General features: G+C 38.5%; 3 protein-coding genes across 3 annotated transcripts; 2 read left to right on the top strand and 1 right to left on the bottom strand.

Moving 5' to 3' along the window:
• Positions 1–236: 236 nt before the first annotated feature.
• LOC133325037 (exosome RNA helicase MTR4-like) lies at positions 237–3534 on the bottom strand. Its single transcript, XM_061533864.1, has 3 exons — positions 3425–3534; positions 2474–3369; positions 237–2311 (listed from the first exon to the last, which is right to left on the bottom strand). The coding sequence occupies exons 1-3, from the start codon at positions 3529–3531 to the stop codon at positions 240–242; spliced, it is 3075 nt and encodes a 1024-aa protein (XP_061389848.1). The 5' UTR covers positions 3532–3534; the 3' UTR covers positions 237–239.
• Positions 3535–5759: 2225 nt separating this feature from the next.
• Positions 5760–17151, top strand: LOC133325039 (scaffold attachment factor B1-like). Its single transcript, XM_061533866.1, has 3 exons — positions 5760–6479; positions 6600–6966; positions 17074–17151. Exons 1-3 carry the CDS (start codon positions 6184–6186, stop codon positions 17149–17151), a joined length of 741 nt encoding a protein of 246 aa, XP_061389850.1. The 5' UTR covers positions 5760–6183.
• A 62-nt stretch (positions 17152–17213) lies between these two features.
• LOC133325038 (uncharacterized) lies at positions 17214–23668 on the top strand. Its single transcript, XM_061533865.1, has 3 exons — positions 17214–17438; positions 19805–21572; positions 21936–23668. The coding sequence occupies exons 1-3, from the start codon at positions 17214–17216 to the stop codon at positions 23666–23668; spliced, it is 3726 nt and encodes a 1241-aa protein (XP_061389849.1).
• The last annotated feature ends 263 nt before the right edge of the window (positions 23669–23931 follow it).

Genomic DNA, 23931 nt, shown 5'->3' with positions numbered 1-23931 from the left:
TACAAGAGCTTATATTTTTATGACATCTTAAAATAGAAAATTAAAAAAATATATATTCTTCAGTAAAAACAAAACCATACTTCCTGTGGTAAAAGTAAGAATTTTGTTTAATAATCCTTGACTAACATATTGCGTATATTTAAAAAAAAATATAATTTAAATTATTTTATTAAAAAAAATTAAAATAGGATAATGAAAAATCCTTTTCAAGGTCACATTAAAAATAGAAATCATTATACTTATAAATATAATGAGGCAGCAAAAACAATATCTCGTTTCAGTAAACGTATACCTTCGGCAAATTTGTTCTCCAAATCTGTATTGCCTATCGTCTTAGCAGCCTGACACATTTGACGCAAAAGCTCTTCCAAACGACGCATACAACGAATAATTGATCCCTCAAAAATATCTGTCATTTTGCAAACATTCAAAAACGATGTACCCTTACACCAGGCAAGCACAACATCCATAAGGAAGGGCTTGAATTTATCCACGTACGATTCTTCGTCCAATTCCAATTTACATTCATTTGAAATTTTAGCTATACGGCGGGCCAATTCTTGCATTGAACGCAAGGGTCCAGATAATTCTTCGGCTGAGGTTGGATTTTCGGAGGACTTTTCATCACACACAAAACATGAGAGTAGGGATACAGCTTGTGCTGTTGTCAAGTCATTGAACACACCATTGAAAATCATTTCAGTCATTAGTAGTTCATCGGCAGAACTAAGTTCACAAGCCACACGACCCTTGAATTCAATAACATCTTGGGCAGTACAGTATTCCATTCGTCGAAGAATACGTTTACGATGCTTTAGTTCGTCCATTTGAAGAAGGCTTCTTGCCTCTTTTAGCTTAGCTTTGGCTGTCTTCAATTCTTCCATAACTTTTAATTTTTGGGTGTACAGAGCATAGATGCGATCCAATTCAGGTGAATTATGTAGGGGATGGGCAAATAATCTCTCTTCGAATTTAGCTATGGAGTCCACAATATTCTTAAATTCTGGATCCTTAATGTTCATTTCAGTAATTGGATTTAGCAGTGGAAGTCCCTTTGGGAAACGGTTCTTCACTTCTTTTATTGTTTTTAGGACTGATCTGCGGTTATCGGCCGGTCTTAAATCATTAGGATAATACACTCTCAGTGATGATATTTGTGATATAAGTTTATGTACAACTGGAACAACCTCCATGTTTCCTTTTTGACCGGGCTTGCAAGGCTTTGGATCATCGTTTTTGGACGACTCTTCCGATACATGTAACAGGACATCGACAATTACAGATGTTTCAGCTTGTAAAGGATTTTTAGTTTTACTTGTCTGCTTCTTAAAATTAACCACTATACCCCAGTCATATTCCTCTGTATCGTTTTTGACTTTTACCAGACGTCCGGGTTGAAGATATGGTACTAGATATTCTGGTTTTGTAATCCAAGTTCGAAATTGTTTACCCAATGAATCAAGTTGGTCACGAATGTGATGATACGAAGCTACACTATGTTCTTCATTTATTTTAAACTTCTCCAGTTCCTTTTGTTTTTCTTGTACCTCTTTATATAAGTCTGGAATGGAGGACTGGTTTTGGAACTGAAAGAATGATCGTTCCAACATATATTCGGGATTGATTTCATCCACTCTCAGCAGATTTAAAACCATATTATAGGTTAAGTGGAAAGCAGAATTGATGGGATCCGCTTTTCCTTGAACGATACCTCTTCCGACTGCTGGTGACACCTTTTCATCAATCATTAATATAACAATACCTTTGTCATCCAAACCACGACGACCGGCACGGCCTGCCATTTGAATATATTCACCCGAGGAAATCCAACGAAAATCTTTGCCATCAAATTTTCTAGGTGCTGTGAAAAGAACCGTTCTGGCCGGCATGTTTAGACCCATAGCAAACGTTTCAGTAGCAAATAATGCTTTAAGTAGACCTTCACCGAACAAGATTTCAATAATTTCCTTAAGAATTGGCAATAGACCACCATGATGTATGCCAATACCTCGACGAAGTAGTGGTAAAACATTCTCAACTTGGGGTAATTGACGATCTTCTTCCGATAGTACATCCAAAGCATTGTTGAAGACTTCGTCGACCAATTTCTTTTCCTCGGCAGTATTGAAATCTAATTTCGCCATTTGCATGGCATACACCTCACAGTCTTTTTTACTGAATGAGAAAATGATTACGGGGGCAAAATTCCGTTCCATTATCATTTTTACAATTTTGAAGATATTCGATTGGCCAGAGTTGACACCTTTAATGCCACCTTTACGACCTTTTTGATCACCTTTAGCGGCTTCACCTAGAATGGAAGAGAAAAATATTAAAATAAGTTGTCATATTTTTGAACCTAAGTTGAAAGGAATTGGATGAGCTGCTGAAAAACTAGGTAAATCTATACTTTTTTTAATACTGTGGTGACTCACGACTTACACATATGGAAATGTAAATATTGATTACTTACCAGCATTTTGTAAGACAGCCATAGCAGTTTTAAAATTATCTTCCTTAAATTGACCTTTTTCATCAACAATTAAATGTATACCATCGCCACCAGCCGGAAATATGTAGTGCTGCAAGGGCGTAGGACGATAATCAGTGTAGACGACGTGACACGGTTGCTTATGCAAATGACAAACCCACTCAGCAAATTGTCGGGCATTAGGAATTGTGGCAGAAAGGAACACATAACGAACGTTATCGGGCAACAGGATCAAGGTTTCTTCCCACACAACACCACGTTCTTTGTCACGCATGTAATGGATTTCATCGAAAACAACCCAACCGACTTCACGCATAATTTCACTACCACGATATAACATGTTACGCAAAATCTCTGTAGTCATAATAAGGCAAGAAGCTGAGGGGTTAATTGTAACATCACCCGTAACCAGACCCACATCTTTAAATTCTTCACTAAATTCTCTGTACTTTTGATTGGACAATGCCTTAATAGGTGTGGTATAGATGACACGTTGTTTGCAATTAAGGGACTTAGCGATAGCGTATTCAGCTACCACAGTTTTACCGGCTGATGTGTGAGCCGAAACCAATACACTTTGTTGGTTATCAATACACAGAATTGCTTCCTTTTGAAAAGGATCCAGGACGAAGGGATACTCCTTAGCTGGGGTACCAGTAAACGGCTGCAAGGGTATGTAGTCCTGTCCGGGATATACTGCAACTTCATGTGTGCAAGATTCCGGTGATTTAATCACATGTACTGCAATTCGAGATTGTAAAGCGTCGACACAAATGTCATCCAATATAGACTCGGTCATTTTAGCACGTTTATTGCCTTCATCATTATCAGCATCTTCGGAGGTAACAAGTGGGCGCTTCTCCGTTGTCTTTGGTGTCCTAAAACAACAAAAATTTGATTACTAAATTTCATTTTGAATAACAATTTACTTACGATTCGTTTTCGCCGTCATTTCCCTCAACGACTGGAATTGGTGGTTCTATAGCATTTGAATCATCCTGCTCATTGAAACAATTGAATAAATCGTCCACATCGGCCATTGTGATGTGCAGTAAACTTGTTTTAAGTCACAAATTCCTCTCCTTTAATTATTTATTCAATTTGTTAAAAGTAATAACACAAACGAACACGAGTTTACCACACGCTACTTCAATGAAAGACCGATGTCTGTTGTACTGAATATCGATAAACGATAACTTTGATAGTTATTACGATTACACAAAAACTGTAGAGACCTAATGTTGTATTTGCTCTTTACCTAGTGTTTACAAATGACATTTTTTATGTAGACAATAGCAAAGACACAATCCATTAAAAAATATATATTTATACAGTCGAGTACGGTTATATCGACTAGTAGGGACTAAGCAAATTATTTCGTTATATCCAGGTAAAGCAAAACATAGGCTTAGCAGAAAAAATATATATTTAGTTAGAAACTAGTAAAGGGCTAAGCAGGATGCTCGCGTTGAGCCATCCGTTGCGTTATGTGTTATCGAAAATGCAACAACCACAAGGAAACGAAAACTCGCAACGCGTTGCTCAACTTTAATATAGCTGATATACAAATCTGTTCTTTCCTCAGTGGAGTATTGGCTACAAGCACTTGCAATAAGTATTTGAATGTCGCTTGCTTGCACTGTAGTAAATCTGTTGTAGAATAAATGTATAGGGGAGAGGGGACACCTTTGAACACTTTTTTCTTTCAAGCCTCATAAAATTATTTTACAAATTTTGGTTTCTTATAAATCTTAACTAATAGGTAACCTTTGCAATGAATATATATATGACATACTTTAAGCATGATATAAATATTGTATTGCTGTTTTAAGGGAGGAAGTCAAAGTGTTCAAAACTGTCCCCAAGGGGGGCACCTTTGAACAAGGCTTGACATTTTTGAACGGTTTTTACAGTGTTTATGTTAAAATATAAATTTATTTTATTCAAAGATATCAGAAATGAATTTATTTATTAAAAAATATATATAAAAATTTTCGAAAATTAAAAAAATCAGATCATGACATAAAAACAAAAATTAATATGGTGAAAAATACAGTTAATTTCGTAATCTTATTATCTCATTTGAAAGTTTGAGAAATCGAAGCCAAAAGTTAAAAACTCCGCTTTTACTCGAATTTAATGGGCATGTTCAAAGGTGTCCCACCCGTCGCATTTTACGGAAATGTATAATAACATTTTTTGTAATAAATATATTAGAAAGAAATTACATTAGTTATGTTTGAAACAGGGCTGTCCACACAAATACATGCAAATGTTTGTTATTGTATTTGTTTCAAATACACACTGTGAGAAAAATTGTAAAAACTTGTATTTCAAATTTTAAGACAGAAAAACATTTTGTATTTAATGCAAATATGCTTGTTAATGATATATTTTCCTATATAAAGATAGACATATTTCGACTTTTTCTGAACTAATTTTTGGCGAAAAAGTCCTAAGTTTTTCGTTCAGTGTATGAAAACAAAAAGGAATGAATGACAATTTTGAAAATATTTTTTATTTTCAAATGTTTCTATTTTTATCATTGTGTGTGAGAGAGTTTTGACACACACCGACATCCCATGGGACCTATTTTGGGCACTGCTGGTTTGAAATGATTATTGGAATGCAAAAAAATTTGTTTAACGAAAGAAAACTTTCACAGAATTCTTCCTGCGCCCTTAAAACCAAAATAATAAAAGTTTACAATTACACTGCGAAAACATGTACAATTTGTCGACAACTGAAAAAGCTAGCCAAAGTGGTTTACGCAGATAAAGAACAAGATTGCCATATACAAAAATGTGGTAGCGGGTCGGAAAAAATTTAAACCATGGTTTTATGAGCGCTGTTCAAAGGTGCCCCCGTTCAAAAGGTGCCCCCTTATCCCCTACATACAATTTGTCTATTTTTAAAGTTAAATACTTACAAAGCTTGAGGCAGTACTAGAGGATGGTGGTTATTCTATATTGTATTTCTTCTTCTCTAGAAGAAGCGATTCCTCTAAATAAATACAAAGTTAAATTTTAAATGCGTTAAGATTTGCGAAATCAACTCGATTCAAAATATCAATATTGTTACGAATATAACTTTAGATTTAAGTTAATTTAGATGAATTCCGTTAATTTAAGAATTTGAATTGTAACGTAAATTTCTACTACGCAGTTTATTTGAATAACTTCACAATAACAACTACTGTATAGATTTTTCTACATCCTTCCATTTCCTCTTTCATTGTCTATTTTTTTTTTGTTGACGTACAATTCTTGTTAAACGTCATCATTGATGATCGCTTAATTCCTCTTTCTTTGTTACCCCCTCGCCTGTATATGTGTTGTTGTTATTGTTTACTCACTGTAAGGTTGTATGTGTTTGTTGCATTTGTAGATTATTCGTAATCTAGGTGTTACCAGATCGTCTAGAAACTTCGGTAGCGACAGGCGAGGCTCATATAAATAGGGGAAATGGAAAGGCAGTCAGTCAGTTGCGAATCAGATCGCGAATTGAGACCGTCGAGTAAAGTGCAAAGTAAAGTTGTGTGAATAAAATCATTGTAATAATCGTAATCCGGAAGAACCCGCGTTTTATTTGGTACGAGCTGTATTGGGAAATAAAACAACGTCTACACGGGATTAGGTAAAATCCAAGAACGTAACAATTGGTGACAGAAGTGGGATTACGATAATACTACGATGAAGTTTAAGGATCTACGAGTGGAAGACTTGAAGAAGGAACTTAATAAATTGGAATTGTCCTCTACTGGCAACAAGGCTGAACTACAAAAACGTCTGTTGGATGAGTTCGAGCGCCGTGGTATGAACATCGATACATATGAGTTTGACAGTAAGGATGAAGTGGATTTATCGGAAATGGGCGAATCCAACGGTGAGGAAGTCTCGTCAGTAGCTGCCAGGAGTGACGATTTCAGAGAAATGCTGGCCAAAATGTTTGAGGAAAATTTCAGAAGGTTCGAAGAGAATTCCAGGAAGTCAGAAGAAAACTCGAGACGAATGTTCGAAGAGAATTCCAGGAAGTCAGAAGAAAACTCGAGACGAATTTTCGAAGTGAATTCCAGAAAGTTAGATGAACTCAAGGCAGAGAACTGTAGAATGAACGAGAAACTCGAGAACATTACAGAAGTTATTGGAAGGAGAGTGGAAACCGTGGAGGTCCAAATTAAAGAGTTGGATAAGAAAGTGCAGTCGGTTGACGAGAAATTTCTGGCCCACGACCACAGGTTTACGAATCTGGAGAAGAAAATTTCGGAACTGGAAATTAAAAGTGGTCCGGTGCGAGCTCCTGATAACACACTAAAAATCAAACCTCCTGTATTCGACGGCTCTACGTCATTCAATGTTTTCAAGTTACAGTTCGAGACAGTGGCTTCTAGAAATTCGTGGAACGACAGCGACAAAGCGGTTGCACTACTTCTGGCATTGAAGGGCAGTGCTGCTGATGTCATACAGAGTATTCCTGTCGCTTCTAGAAGCAACTATGAAGATGTTATTGCGGCACTGGAACGTAAGTACGGTGGCGAACATAAACAAAACATCTACCTTATGGAATTAAGGGGAAGAGTACAGAGGGCAAACGAGACGTTACAAGACTTTGCAGCTGAGGTGGAACGTTTGGTGTTAATGACGTATCCAGGAGAGAATCACCCATTGCTGGACCGTATGAAAATCGAAACATTTGTGAATGGCATACGTGACCCTGAGATTAAATGTGCAACATATGCGTCACCAAAAGCGTCATTTGCCGAAACCGTTTCGTTTGCTCTTGCCCAAGAGACGGCAAGAATAATTGTTAAGCCCCAGACCCACAAGATTCGTCAACTGGAGACCGAATGTTTCGAACCCCAAGCTCTCGTTAACTCGATCAAGGACGCCATGAGGCAGGTAATAGAAGAAACAAAGTCAGTAGGGATGACTAAGCCCAGGATTAGATGCTTCAACTGCGATAAAGCAGGTCATATTGCGCGCGAATGCAGAGCTAAGCGCAAACGATCCAGGTCATTGTCACCACCTCCAACGAAAGATGGTAGAAGAATGGCTCAACAGTCCACCAAGGAGTCACCGTTAAACTAAATCGAGCCAGTCCAGCGGGGCATGAACACGGCAAGATTACCCTGAGACTAACTATTGCCAATAAATCGGAGAATTACGAGTTTATAGTTGCCGATATCGTAGACGAAGTGATAATAGGCGCAGATTTTATGATTGCCTTTGGTATCAATCTGGATATGAAAGAGCGTGTGATGACCTGGTCTAACGTCGAAATTCCGTTAAACGTGGGCTACGATGAAAGTACACCCATTAGACGTCTGACAACGGACCATCCAGAGATAATACCGCCCTGTGCCGAAGCAATAATATGGGTACCAATGAATGGAGATTGTGGAGCCGAGAAGTAGTGGGTGGTGGAACCAGCAGAAAACATAAACAGTAATATCCTTATAGCGAATGCTCTGGTGAAAAGCAACAAGGACAGATTGATTCCTGTTAGAGTTTTGAACCTGTCAAACAAGCAAGAGCAAATTTGCCAATTTTCCGATGTTGGACAATGCACACCAGCTGAAGCTGTAATTAATTTGGAAACTAGCACCGAAAAGCCAGCAGCCATGGAGAAGAAGCACCTCGACGGCTACATAAAAGAGTGGACACACCAATTATCACCTTCCGAGATGAACAAGGCTAAGCAGCTATTATGGAAATATGCCTCTACCTTTGCGTTGACAAAAGAGCACCAGGGAAGAACATCAGTGGTGAAACATGAAATCCATACAGCAGATGCGAGACCCATTAAACAGCCTTCAAGAAGTGTTCCCCTGGCGAAAAGAGACGAGGTCCAGAAGCTGATAAGTGAAATGGAAAAGAGTGGTGTAATAGAACCATCGTCAAGTCCATGGTGCTCCCCAGTGGTATTGGTCAAGAAGAAAGACGGAAGCACCCGATTTTGTGTGGACTACCGAAAGTTGAATGACGTCACCAAGAAAGACAGCTATCCGCTCCCAAGAATCGACGACACATTGGACACATTAGCCGGGACGTCATGGTTCTCTACCCTCGACCTGCAGAGTGGGTACTGGCAAGTAGAGATCGCCGAGAAAGATAAAGAGAAAACAGCGTTTGGCGTTAATGGGGGTCCCTGGCAGTTCAATATCATGCCATTCGGACTCTGCAACGCCCCGGCTACATTTGAAAGGCTGATGGAGCGTGTGTTAAAAGGGCTGCAGTGGAAGTCGTGCCTCATATACCTGGATGACATCATAGTCATGGGACGCAACTTCGACGAACACATCAAGAACTTAAAGGATGTTCTACAGCAGCTTTCGTCTTCAGGTCTCAAGCTGAACCCAAAGAAGTGCAGTTTCTTCCAACGAGAGGTGGAGTTCCTGGGGCACCACGTGACGCCGGAGGGCATATCGACGGATAAGGAGAAAATTCAAGCCGTCAGAGATTGGCCGCAGCCCCGAAATCTCCATGAGCTGCGAAGCTTTCTGGGTCTCTGCACATACTACCGTCGATTTGTCCAAAATTTTGCCAACATCGCCGCCTGTCTACACCGCTTGACGCAAAAAGGCCAGAGGTTTCAGTGGGGCAACGACCAGGAGGAGTCATTCAGAAAGCTCAAAGACATGCTATGCAGAGCCCCCATTTTGGCATACCCTATACCTGGCGGCAAGTTTGTTCTTGCCGTCGTCTCGTTGATGTCCGACTATTGCAGTTGGAGTCGGGTGAAGTTTGGTCGACGGAACAACGAAGAGATCCCATTCTGGGCAAAGTAATTTCGGCCATAGAAACGGGCAAGCGACCTAGTCGCAAAGAAATTACCTCCGAAAGCCCTCTTTTAAAATCCTATTGGGCCCAGTGGGACAGTCTACTTATAATAGATGGTTGCCTATATCGCAAATGGGAAAGTGAGGACGGTAAATCTCACCGGAACTTGATCGTCGTCCCAGACTCCAAAATAAGAGATGTCTTGTCGGAGTTTCACGATGGCCAAGTGGAGGACATCTTGGCATAGCAAAAACCGCTGAAAAGGTAAAGCAGAGATTCTACTGGGTCGGCTGTCAAAAATCCATTGCCGACTGGATCGCCAATTGTGAAAGGTGCATAAGAGCTAAAGGTCCCACACGGAAGAGTCGAGGCTACATGCAGCAGTATAATTCAGGAGCCCCTTTTGAAAGAATCGCAATGGATGTAGCTGGACCGTTCCCAACAAGCGACTCTGGAAACCTGTATGTCTTAGTGGTCATGGATTACTTCAGTAAATGGCCAGAGGTTTATGCTATCCCAAATCAAGAAGCCAGGACAATTGTGGATGTGTTCAGCAAAAATTGGATTTGTCGCTATGGTGTTCCATCTGAGGTTCATTCCGATCAAGGTAGGAATTTTGAATCAGCGATCTTCAAGGAAATGTGTGACTCCTACGGAATCAAGAAAACCAGAACGACGCCCCTACATCCACAATCAGATGGCATGGTGGAAAGATTCAATCGCACCCTGGAAGAACATCTACGGAAAGTGGTGGACAGTGGCCAACGAGACTGGGATGAGCATATTCCCAAGTTTTTACTGGCTTATAGATCGGCCATTCATGATTCCACATCCCGGACCCCAGCCAAAGTTCTGTTCGGAAATGAATTAAAGCTACCTGGCGATTTTATATTTGGTGCTACCCCAAACGACGATGTGAACCAAGATGAAGACAGTCAAAACTCTTTTAGTAAAGTCCACGATGCAGTCCGACATCAAATAAACATGTTTAGCAACCGCATAAAGGCAAGGTATGATCGAGCGGCAAATACCGATGGGTTTCAAGAAGGGCAACTGGTACTATTGTTCAACGCACAACGAAAGAAAGGACTGTGCCCCAAATTGCAAACGCACTGGGAAGGACCCTACAAGATTGTCACGAAAATAAATGACGTCGTTTATCGCATCCAGAGGAGCGACAGTCCCAGGTCGAAGATGAAAGTTGTACATTTGGAGCGGCTGACCCCCTACGGAACGGGAACTGTGCCTATTCGTGACCAACAGGCTTAAGCGGGGGGCAATGTTACGAATATAACTTTAGATTTAAGTTAATTTAGATGAATTCCGTTAATTTAAGAATTTGAATTGTAACGTAAATTTCTACTACGCAGTTTATTTGAATAACTTCACAACAACAACTACTGTATGGATTTTTCTACATCCTTCCATTTCCTCTTTCATTGTCTATTTTTTTGTTGACGTACAATTCTTGTTAAACGTCATCATTGATGATCGCTTAATTCCTCTTTCTTTGTTACCCCTCGCCTGTATATGTGTTGTTGTTATTGTTTACTCACTGTAAGATTGTATGTGTTTGTTGCATTTGTAGATTGTTCGTAATCTAGGTGTTACCAGATCGTCTAGAAACTTCTGTAGCGACAGGCGAGGCTCATATAAATAGGGGAAATGGAAAGGCAGTCTGTCAGTTGTGAATCAGATCGCGAATTGAAACCGTCGAGTAAAGTAAAGTGCAAAGTAAAGTTGTGTGAATAAAATCATTGTAATAATCGTAATCTGAAAGAACTCGCGTTTTATTTGGTACGAGCTGTATTGGGAAACAAGACAACGTCTACACGGGATTAAGTAAAATCCAAGAACGTAACAATATTTTCATACATTTTTATACTCTCCACCGTCTGTTCGTCTGTTGTAATCACTCTAGCGTCTAAACAAGTTGAGATAGATCGCCAAAATTTTGCAAATTTTTTTCGAAGTACCCCCCAATTTTCGGTATTTTGGGGTTCTTGAGCGCGTTTTTCAACAGAATTCGCTGAAATTTGGTATATTGAGTTGCTATTGGGTACCCAATTTCTCCACAAAAAATTATACATATAGGTCCATTTTTTTCTGGTAGCCCCCATATAACGGTACCCTTTAAATCTCAGTATTTTGGGGGTTTTGATCCTAGTTTTCAACCGAATTGGCTGTAATTTAGTACTATGAGTTCTTATTGGGTACCAAATCTCTCCACTTAATCTTATAAATATAGGTCCATTTTTGCTGGTAGCCCCCATATAAGGGTACCCCCCCAAATGTCGGTATTTTGGGGCTCTTGAGCGCGTTTTTCAACCGATTTCGCTGAAATTTGGTACATTTGGTTCTTATTGGGTCCCAAATATCTCCACCAAAAATTATAAATATGGGTCAAATTGTTCTGGTAGCCCTCATATAAGGGTACCCCCAATTTTCCATATTTTGAGGTTTTTCAACCGAATTCGCTGAAATTTGGTATTTTGTAGCCGAATATGGTAACAAATTTCCCTACAAAAAAATTTTTTAACATGCACCCCCTTTTTGGGGTAGTCCCCATATAACCCCTTTTTATACCCTCCACCATAGTATGGAGGGTATATTAACCCCTTGGGCCCCGAATTTTTTTCCGTAATCATAGAACAATTTTCTGTTCACAGATTTAATGCAACTATCCTAGATAGGATATGGACAAAATTTGACATCGCTACATCCTTGATTTCGGGAGATACAGTACTTTCTTTCTGAAAAATAAAAGCCCAATATCAACAAAACCAAATGCAAAATCTACGAAGAAATAATTTTATAGTATTCTCTATATTCTGTTTTACAAGAATTTAAAAAAATTCTGATGGCAGAATTAGTACATTTCGAATACGAAGCGATTTAAATAATTTGGACTGTATACACAAATTAGTACTGTACACATTTTTGCCCTCTTCTCTATATTAAAAATCTTATAACTTTACGAAAAATTTGATTTCTTTAGATTTTTCTTGTGATATGTATCGTCCATAATCAGGACTTGACATATGAAATCCAAAGAATATATATCTACTAGCAGCATTTTAAATATTAGCTCTAAAACATTTTGTTGCCTGTGGGCAACAACGAAATAATCATTTCCGACCCTATAAAGTATATATATTCTTGATCAGCGTAAAATTCTAAGACGATCTAAGCATGTCCGTCTGCCCGTCCGTCAGTTGTAGCGTCTCTAGCGTCTAAACGAGTTGAGATAGATCGCCAAAATTTTGCACAGAGTCGTCTTTTGTCCGCAGGCAGGTCAAGTTCGAAGATGGGATATATCGGTCCACGTTTAGGCCTAGCTCCCATATAAGGGTACCCCCCAATTTTCGGTATTTTGGGGTTATTGAGCGCGTATAAAGTATATATATTCTTGATCAGGGTAAAATTCTAAGACGATCTAGCCATGTCCGTCCGTCTGTTGTAATCACGCTATCTTCTGAAGGAATTGAGGTTCTGCAGGCAGGTCAAGTTCGATGGGATATATCAGTCCACGTTTAGGCGCTCCCATATAAGGTTTTTTTCGGTAATTTTCAACCGAATTCGAAATTTGGTACATTGGGTTCTTATAGTGAACTAAATGTGTCCACAAAAAATTATGAGTATAGGTCCACTTTTTCTGGTAGCCCCCATATAACGGCACCTTCCAATTTTCAGTATTTTGGGGGTTTTGATCGTATTTTTACATCGAATTGGCTGTAATTTAGTATTTTGAGTTCTTAATGGGTACCAAATTTCTCCACAAAAAATTATGAATATAGGTCCATTTTTCGGGTAGCCCCCATATAAGGGTACCCCCAATATTCGGTATTTTGGTGTTCTTGAGCGCGTTTTTCAACCGAACTCGCTGCAATTTGGTATTTTGTATACGTATATGGGGGTAGTCCCCATATAACCCCCTTTTTATACCCTCCACCATAGTATGGAGGGTATATTAATTTTGTTTTTCCGTTTGTAACTCATCGAAATAATCATTTCCGACCCTATAAAGTATATATATTCTTGATCAGCGTAAAATTTCCGTCTGTTGTAATCACTCTAGCGTCTAAACGAGTTGAGATAGATTTGTCTGCAGGCAGGTCAAGTTCGGAGATGGGATATATCGGTCCACGTTTAGGCATAGCTCCCATATAAGGGTACCCCCAATTTTCGGTATTTTGGGGTTCTTGAGCGCGTTTTTCAACCGAATTCGCTGAAATTTGGTATATTGAGTTGCTATTGGGTACCCAATTTCTCCACAGAAAATTATACATATAGGTCCATTTTTCTGGTAGCCCCCATATAAGGGTACCTCCCAATTTCCAGTTTTTGGGGGGTTTTGACCGGATTTTTCACTGAATTGGCTGTAATTTAGTAATTTCAGTTATTATTGGGTAGCAAATCTCTCCACAGAAAATTAGAAATAGAGGTCAATTTTTTCGGGTAGTCCCCATATAAGGGTACCTGGAATTTTCGATATTTTGAGGTAAATGAGCTCGTTTTTTAACCGAATTCGCTGAAATTTGCTATTTTGTAGTCGTATATTGTAACAAATCTCCCCACCAAAAATTATTAATATTCACCCCTTTGGTATTTTGTAGTCGTATATGGTAACAAATCTCCCCACCAAAAATTATTATATTCACCCCTTTTTGGGGGTAGTCCCCATATAACCCCCTTTTTGTATTAAAATAGTTATATGATTTGTTCCGTGTGTTGCGGTTGGGTAGTCGTTACGGGGAATAGTCATTTTTTACCCTACAAAGACTATTTAGCCATCTGTTGCAAACATTCCGCCTTCTAAAGGTATTGTGATAAAAGAAACCTCAAACATGACGATAATGAAATATATCGGCAGTCGTTTAGGCATCTCCTCATTATAGTGATACCTCCTGAAGGAAAGAATTGAGATAAACAATTAAAATATTGGGTTCAATATTGGCATATACCGGTCATTAATTAGGCATAGCCCTCATATAATGATATCCCCAAATATTCACCATTTTCCTACACTATGTAATCAATATTAGTCCCTCTTTAGGCATAGCCTCATATAACTTTGTAATCTAAATTACAGTAGTTTGAGGATTTTATACTCTACCATACGTTATCAGTATCAGTCCACTTTTTGGATCTTGCAGATTTTAGGAAAAATCCTCATTAAAAATTGCTGAAGTTTGTATTTGGTGTACATAATGGTTTACATAAATCGGTTTGTAGAATTATCGGTATATACCCACTTTTTGGTATGTTCCCTATATTTTCATTACATGTATCTGTCAGTATAACTATGGTGGAGGGTATCCAAAGTTCGGCCCGACCGAACTTAACGCATTTTCACTTGTTTATATTAAAATAGTTATCTAATTTGTTCCGCGTTTTGGGTTTGGTTCTACGAGTCTGTCGTAATCATTTAACATGCGGAGAATATCGATATAAAGTTAGAACGTAAGGTTCGATAATGAACTATACATGAACTAAAACCCGCATTTAGTCCCTAGCACCTGTGTGGGTGGTATCAGAGGGAGTGGACCGATAGTCCACATCTTCGAACCTGAACTAAGTTTGGAAGAATTATAAGATAGGCACAGGTTGGATGAAATCAACATTTTCTGGAACATGGTTCACAATAATGTGATCGCGCTGTAGAAATGACGGTATAGGTCCTCGTTTTGGTATTTTCCCTACATTTTCATTTCAACTACCTTTTAGTATATTTATGGTGGAGGGTATCCAAAGTTCGGCCCGGCCGAACTTAGCGCTTTTTCATTTGTTTATATTAAAATAGTTATGCAATTTGTTCCGCGTTTTGGGTTTGGTTCAAAGACTCTGTTGTAATCATATCACCTGCGGATGATATCGAGATAAAAAACTAGAATGTAAGGTTTGATAATTAACTATATATGAACTATAACCCGTATTTAGACCTAGCCCCTGTGTGGGAAGTACCAGAAGGAGTGGACCGATATTCCCCATCTTCGAATTTGAATTAAGTTTGGAAGAAATAATAAGATGTGCAAAGTTTGGATGAAATCTAAATTTTCTGAAACGGATTTTGTCCAAAGAAACATGGGGTCTAGAACCAATATTCGATGAGGCACGTTTCCACGGTGTAAAGTGTATACACCCTCATTAGCCATAAGGCTGAGGGTATAATTATCCATTAAAAATTTCTGAAATGTGTATTATAGTTTACATAGAAATGTCGGCATAGGTCAACTTTTTGGTATGTTCCCTATATTTTCATTTCTAGTACCTGTCAGTATATCTATGGTGGAGGGTATCCAAAGTTCGGCCCGGCCGAACTTAACGCTTATTCACTTGTTTTACATTACCACCATCACAGCTTCCACCCAACTTATTATCTATTACCAATATTTTAAGATTTTGACAAGAACACTTCATTTTATAGAAATGAATTTAAATTATATGCAATATGTTCATATTTCGCGAGTTATAACCTTGCAAACCTCAGTTTCAAGGAATTTAAAAGATTTTTGTAATTTCTTATATATAGACGCTTTGATACACCATTTACCTTAAATCGGACGAAAATATATATGGGAGCTATATGCAAATCTGAACCGATTTTCAGGAAACTTGACACACATCATTCTAGACCTAATTCATTACGCTGTGCCAAATTTCGTGCAAATCAAAAGATATAAAGGGACTTTGGTACACCATTTATCTTAAATCGGACGAAAATATATATGTGATATATATCCAAATCTGAAACGATTTTCACGAAACTTAACACACATCATTCTAGAGCAAATTCATTACGCTGTACCAAATTTCGTGCAAATCGAAAGATATATAGGGACCGTTTACATTAAATTGGACGAAGATATATATGGCAGCTATATCTAAATCTGAACCGATTTTTCCCAATTCAATAGGGATCGCCCTTGAGCCAAATAAGTGGCCTGTGCCAAATTACATTCAATTCGGATTATAAATGCGACCTGTACTTTGTGTACAATTTAACATCGACAGACAGACGGGCGAACGGACGGACATGCATAAAACAACTCAGAAAGTGTTTCTATGTATATTCTCAAAAGGAACCATGTATCTATCTTGTTTCCTTTTGCCTGTTACAAACATACCCTGTACCACAGAGTGGTGAAGGGTATAAAAACTAAAATAAAAGTGAAAGACATATACGTATATATATGTACGTATATGTCTTTCACTTTTGTTTTTCATCAATTACATTCACTGAAACAAGACGAGACTAATGCAATTACTAAACATTTTCACACCTAGCCCTGTATACACACTGACTGAATGAAGCCTAAGGTTTTAAAAGCAACAATAAACAAGTGAAAAAGCGTTAAGTTCGGCCGGGCCGAACTTTGGTTACCCTCCACCATAAATATACTAAAAGGTAGTTGAAATGAAAATGTAGGGAAAATACCAAAAAGTGGACCTATACCGACTGTTACGTCGCGATACGTAATTCTTACGCACCGTAAATTAAAATGCACTACTGTGCAATAATGAACATTTACATTTATTTAATACCCAATTTTACAACCGTGAATGATTGAAGATAGTTAAGAGGCGATGACAACTCGTTCATTTCCTTTTATTCTCCATCCTAGAAAGTCGAATTTAAGAACAAATAATTTCATTAGTTTAATCCTGAAATCTTGAATTCATCATAAATATCTGTTCAACTGTTGGTTTAAATTTCATAAGATAAAACACAAGCGTATGTATATGAATTAATATTTAATCTGCCTTATGAATTTCATTGAATTTGAATTAATAAATTTGCAGATTTTAGCTGCTTTCACGGGCAACATATCTGCTGTGAAACATCTCAATTTACGTTTTTTACTTAAACCAAGCGACTGAACATTTCTAAAATACTTGTCTTACAAGTTTGCTTTCATTAATTGAAATAAAACAATCGAGACATGCTTGCTTCGACCGAAGATGAGAGCCCAAAGATGCCATTTAACTACATGTCAGACGTCAACGCAAAGGTAGCAGCAGTCACGCCAGCCTCCGTAGAGACAAATTCACCTCCAGGAGAACAGACGGCAAGCACTGCAAACACTGCTGTTAACGTAGGTGAACATACCAAGGCTGGTGATAAAATGATAAAGTCAGCTTCGTCGACTCCTAAAGCATCATCTAAGGTAAGAAATGTATCGATTAAAATAGTTCCCACAACCACTCGTTCCGGATTAATACGAAAAAATACAGTCCCGAAACGTTCCCGTTCCACCACTAAAGTAAAGGCTAAATCCACCGACAGAGATCTGCACGTTAACTGGCAGAACATTCTCCCTACACAGCAACCCTCAGTGGCCGCTGTTTCAACTTCGTCGGTTCCCACCACTATTCATTGATGTCATCTCTCGTACTCGACGGAACGACAAACACCAATTCCGCTCAGCGGCCCCCTATATTTTCCTCCACGCAAAACTCGTTCTTTCCAACTGCATCGAATTTGAACAATGCGAAAATGAACCAAGTTTTAGGTTTCTCTTCTCATAATAGTCAAACTCAAACGTGTGATGCTGTCAACAACGGAGGTTTGTTCAACTCAAATGTAGGTGCTCAGCAACAACCTATTATACAGAACGAGTGCAACAATATATTCAACCGTAATGTCGGTCAGCAAACTGGTGTGCTGAATAACAATAATGTGCTACCTAACAACATATTCGTCAATTCTAATTAAATTCCTCCTTCCTCCTTTTCGTCGTTTTTTCCAAACAATATACCTCAACAGCCATATTATACTGCACAATATCTTCCCGTTACATTCCAAAACAACAACAGCTTTGACCGTCAAACCAAACAAGCAAACTCAATTCCGTATTGGCATATATACTCCAATAGTAGGGGAGAGGGGGGCACCTTTGAACGTGGGGCACCTTTGAACAGCGCCCATAAAATATTGGTTTAATAATTTTTCCGACCCGCAACCACATTTTTGTATATGGCAATCTTGTTCTCTATATGCGTAAACCACTTTGGCTTGCTTTATCAGTTGTCGAAAAATTGTGCATGGGTGACCTTGTTTTCTCAGTGTCATTGTAAACTTTTATTCATTTGGTTGTAAGGGCGCAGGAAGAATTCTGTGATAGTTTTCTTTCAAACATAACTAATGTAATTTCTTTCATATATATTTATTACAAAAAAAGTTATTTTAAGTTTCCGTAAAATGCCATGGGTGGGGCACCTTTGAACATGCCCATTAAACTCGAGTAAAAAAAGGAGTTTTTAACTTTTGGCTTCGATTTCTCAAAATTTCAAATGGGCTAATAAGATTACAAAATTAACTGTATTTTTCACCATATTAATTTTTGTTTTTAAGTCATTTTATGTTTTACTAACTTTTGATCTAAATTTTTTAAATTTTGAACATTTTATATATATTTTTTAATGAATTCATGCATTTCTGATATGTATGAACGAAATACATACATATTTGAACATAAACACTGTAAAAAACCATGTCGTTCAAAAATGCCAACTCCTGTTCAAAGCTGCCCCCCTGGGGGCAGTTTTGAACACTTTGAGTTCGTCCATTAAAACAGTAATAAAATATATTTATAAAGCTTATAGTATGTCATATGTATATTCATTTTAAAGGTTACATATGTACCTATTAGTTAAAATTTATAAGAAACCAAAAATTATAAAATAAGAAATTTTATGAGGCTTGAAAGCAAAAAGTGTTCAAAGGTGCCCCCCTCTCCCCTACTCCATTTTCGGCACAACACAACAATAATTCCTTTACGCAAAATTCCCAGATTCCTCACACATATCAATATCCAAATATGAGTAACATGTCCGCAGATATTACGTTGTCTACATCCCAAATAGCTGCTAGACATGCCATCAGCAAAGATTTACCAACATTTTCGGGAAAACCAGAAGAATGACCAATTTTTATAACCAATTATATTCAGTCGACAGAGAGATGCGGATTTACCGACCAGGAGAATTTGATAAGGTTACAAAAATGTTTGAAAGGTAGTGCACTTGAAGCTATAAGAGGAAAACTGAACTGTCAATTCTGCTATTGAAACACTGCGGATGTTGTATGGAAGACCGGAGATTATTCACCAAGCATTGCAGAAGAATCTAAAACAGGAACCCACAGTAAAAAAGGAACGCTTGGAAACCTTAATAAACTTTGCCCTTGCTGTACAAAACTACAGAACAACAATGCAATCTATGGGACTCGCTGATTACTTGAATGATCCTATGCTTCTACAGGAATTAGTAGAAAAGCTTCCGGCTGATCTCAAACTAGATTGGGGAAGATATTGGATGGCCCAACGCAAAGTGGACATTGTTTTTTTTTGACAATTGGCTATACGGCTTGGCAAACTGTGCTTCTCAAGTAACAGCATTCACACCATACATTGGGGAAACGAAACACTCTAAAAGGGAAAGAATACTTGTTCACGATGTAGTTGATGATAAACATCCAAATGGCAACCCTATATCATGTTTCAAATGCGAGAATAAACATTGTCTTTATCAGTGTCCCGAATTTATTGAAATGCGTGTAAACGAGAGATGGGACTTTATCCCCTCAAATAATTTGTGTTTACGTTGCTTTAAAAAACATCATATCAAGAGATTTAAATCGAAACGTCAGTGCGGAGTGGACAACTGTAAAATGCCCCACAATTCTTTACTGCATAAGTACAACGAACAGCAACATCTAAAACAAGTGGAAAATAAACAAGTAAACGAAAACGTAAACAACAATAGTAATCACTCCGTTCTCTTTCATGTTAAAGAGAAAGTTCTCTTTAAATATATTCCAGTGACATTGTTTGGCAATGATAACTCTCTTAACACGTATGCTCTCATTGATGAGGGAGCGTCATGCTCTTTGATAGAGAGTGAATTAGTCGACCAACTTGGAGTAGATGGGCCATCAGAAGAGCTGTGTTTACAATGGACTGGAGAAATAACGCAGAAAGAAGAAACGTCAAAAACTGTTTCATTATACATTTCTGATCGTAAACAAACGTCAAAGTTTTTATTGAAAAATATTCGCACAGTTACAAGACTTGATTTGCCCGTTCAAACTTTATCACCGGCACAAATAAAATATTGTGAACATTTCAACGGTCTACCCATAATACCATATACTGCAGTTAGAGCGAGGATTATAATTGGACTCGATAATGCCAAATTGTGCGTTCCACTAGAGGTGAAAGAGGCTGATGGCAACGAGCTAATAACTACAAGGTGCAAAATTGGTTGGGGTGTGTATGGCAGACAGCAATCAAACGGTGGTCCAGTTCATCGTGTTATGCACATATGTTCCTGTAACAAAGGCTGCAGCGATTTAGATGAACAGCTGAAGTACTTTTTTTCCTTGGATGCTGTTGGTGTTGCAATCAATCAAAATCCATTGCGATCAGTAGAAGATGAACGAGCCAAAGTGATAATGGATGAAACAACAAAGTACTTGGAGCGCGAGCAACGTTGGGAAACTGGACTCCTGTGGAAACATAATGAGGTGAGTTTGCCTAATTCTCTTTGTATGGCTCGACGTCGACTTCTCTGTTTAGAGGCAAAAATGAAGCGGGACGCCGATTTACATAAGTTTTTAGTCGACAAAATAAGAGAATACGAAACAAAGGGATATGTGCGTAAATTAAAACCCCACGAGATTCGGCATGACAACAAGTCGTGGTTCATCCCAATATTCACTGTCAAAAACAAAAATAAAAACAAAACTCGCATCGTTTGGGATGCAGCAGCATCTGTGGAGAATGTGTGTTTAAACAGTGTTCTGTTGAAGGGACCAAATTTGCTGAAATCATTAGTTGGTGTTTTAATAAGATTTCGTGAGAGGCCGTTTGCAATATGTGGTGATATCCGAGAAATGTATCATCAAATTAAGCTCAAAGAGGACGAACAGTGCTTCCAACAATTTCTTTGGCGGCATGGCGACTCCACAAAGGCAATCGATGTATACGTCATGCAAGTTTTAACTTTTGGTGCTTCTTGCTCGCCATCGTTAGCAAACTATGTTAAAAATAGAAATGCCGAGCGCTTCGTTGATAAGTACCCATGTGCAGTAAATTCAATTTTATCTAACACGTTCGTCGATGATTGGCTACAAAGTGTGGACAATGAGGATGAGATGTTGAATTTAGCCACCGAAGTTCGCTCTATTCATAAAGATGGTGGCTTTGAAATGCGAAATTGGTTGTCAAACTCCGAAAAGGTACTCAATATATTAGATGACAGCAGCAGCTATAACCAAAAGGCCTTTGAGGACCCAGAAGGTAAATTTGAAAGAGTCTTGGGCATGTGGTGGTTACCATCCAGTGATGAATTCACGTTTTTTGAAAATTTTGACGCAGATGTTTTTAATGAAAATATACATCCTACTAAAAGGAGTATTTTGCGCATCGTTATGACTATATTTGACCCTCTAGGTCTTTTGGCACACTTCGTCATAAACGCTAAAATCGTATTACAGGAGGTGTGGAGGTCAAGAGTGAGCTGGGATGAACCGACGCAAAGCGCAGAACGTGAACGATGGTATCAATGGATTTCGTGTTTACCGAAAATTAAGCATGTTCGTATACCTCGTTGGTATCAGTCGGCTAACAAGTTTAACAATCTTCAATTGCACACCTTTGTAGATGCAAGTATCGATCCGTATGCAGCAGTGGCATACCTACGAGTGAAATTCGGAGACACAATAAAGTGCTCGATATTGGCTTCAAAAACTCGTGTAGCCCCATTAAAGCCCATTTCAATTCCAAGAATGGAATTGATGGCAGCAATTCTTGGTTTACGTCTTTGTAATTTCATCGAGACTGAATGCTCACTTAAAATTAATCAGCGTATATTTTGGACAGATTCAAAGGACGTTCTATACTGGATAAAATCTGATGCTAGAAAATTCCATCAGTTTGTGGCAGTCCGGATAGGTGAAATCCTAGAAGGGTCTAAAATTTCCGAATGGAGATGGGTTCCTTCGTCCCAAAATGTGGCTGACGACGCCACTAAATGGAATAAAAACCCGGATTTGGAACATGATAGCCGCTGGTTCAATGGACCGTCTTTCCTGAATGAAGATGAAGAATCTTGGCCAAAGTCGGAGCTTAACGAGGCCAATAATCCCGTCGAAGTTATATGCCATGTTTCCGAGGTTAAAGAAAGTTATAAATTTGCATCAATAATGCCTGATCTCAATAATTTCAGTGTTTGGGAAAAGCTTCACAGATGTCTACTTATCATTTTGAATTTTTTACGAAAGTTGTTTGGAGACAAAAAGACGTCTACTGATTTGACCCCGTTTATTCAAAACACTGGTGTCCATATGGCAGAATTCTTCGCATTCAAAGTTTGCCAGGAAGAAGTTTTTTTGTCAGATATGGAACAACTTAAATTAAAAGGCTTCTTGTCAAAGAAAAGTTCCCTGTATAAGTCGAACCCTTACCTTGACGAAATCGGTATACTCAGAATAAAGGGTCGAATAGATGAAATAAACGGCGTCGCGATGAACGTAAAAAGGCCAATAATATTACCAAAGAAGCATAAAATAACAAAACTGATTGTTGACTACTACCACCGCAAATATCATCATCAACACAACGAAATTGTAGTGAATGAAATGCGCCAACTATTTTACATTCCCGGTTTACGAGCTGCTGTCCGTGCGTATTGTAAAGAATGTCAGACCTGCAAAATACGAAAGGCAACGCCGTCTGCTCCACAAATGGGAAACCTCCCCGCAGAAAGGTTAGCAGTGTTCAAAAGACCATTCTATTATACAGGCATTGATTATTTTGGTCCTATAGAGGTTGCTGTTGGTCGACGAAGAGAGAAACGATGGGGAGTTCTTTTTACATGTATGACTGTGAGAGCGGTACATATTGAAATTGCTCCATCATTATCTACGGATTCATTTTTGTTAGTTCTCAAACAATTTATCTCTCGACGTGGAACTCCAATAAAAATGTTATCAGACAATGCAACCAACTTCAGAGGAGCTAGTCGAGTACTCCTAGAAGAAGTGGAGAAAATATCGAGTGTTGAGGTAGAGAGGAAATTTCCAACAATTGAGTGGGAGTTCATACCACCTGCATCGCCGCATATGGGTGGTGCTTGGGAGAGGATGGTACGCTCTGTGAAGTCTGTTTTAATGGACATTCTGCCTAAAAGAGAACTGAGAGAGGAATTTTTAAGAGCCGCTTTAGCTGATGTAGAGAGCATTCTTAACTCCAGGCCATTGACATACATACCGCTGGAGTCTACTGATATGGAAGCTTTAACGCCAAATCATTTTTTACTTGGCTCTTCGAGTGGTATAAGAGAGCGTGACACAGAGGAATGCCGGCAACTAAAATGTTTCGTTTATCAAATATGATTGCCAATGAGTTTTGGAAACGTTGGATACGGGAATACTTGCCGTGCTTGACAAGGAGAACAAAGTGGTTTAACAATTCTGGCGACATCTTACAAGTTGGCGACGTTGTCATAATTGTTGATGACAACGCAAAAAGAAATGAGTGGTTGAAGGGAATGATATTCGATGTACACCGTGGTAAAGATGATGTAGTAAGAAGTGCCGTCGTGAAGACAAAAAATGGTTTGCTTACTCGGCCTGTTGTGAAGTTGGCGAAACTTGAT

The sequence above is a fragment of the Musca vetustissima genome, unplaced genomic scaffold (assembly GCF_032173495.1).
Source record: "Musca vetustissima isolate MV318-11 ecotype Yass unplaced genomic scaffold, APGP_CSIRO_Mvet_v1 utg17966, whole genome shotgun sequence".
Classification (NCBI taxonomy): Eukaryota; Metazoa; Arthropoda; class Insecta; order Diptera; family Muscidae; genus Musca; species Musca vetustissima.
The sequence above is the reverse complement of the archived record's forward strand: the minus strand, read 5'-3'. Positions and strand labels throughout refer to the sequence as shown.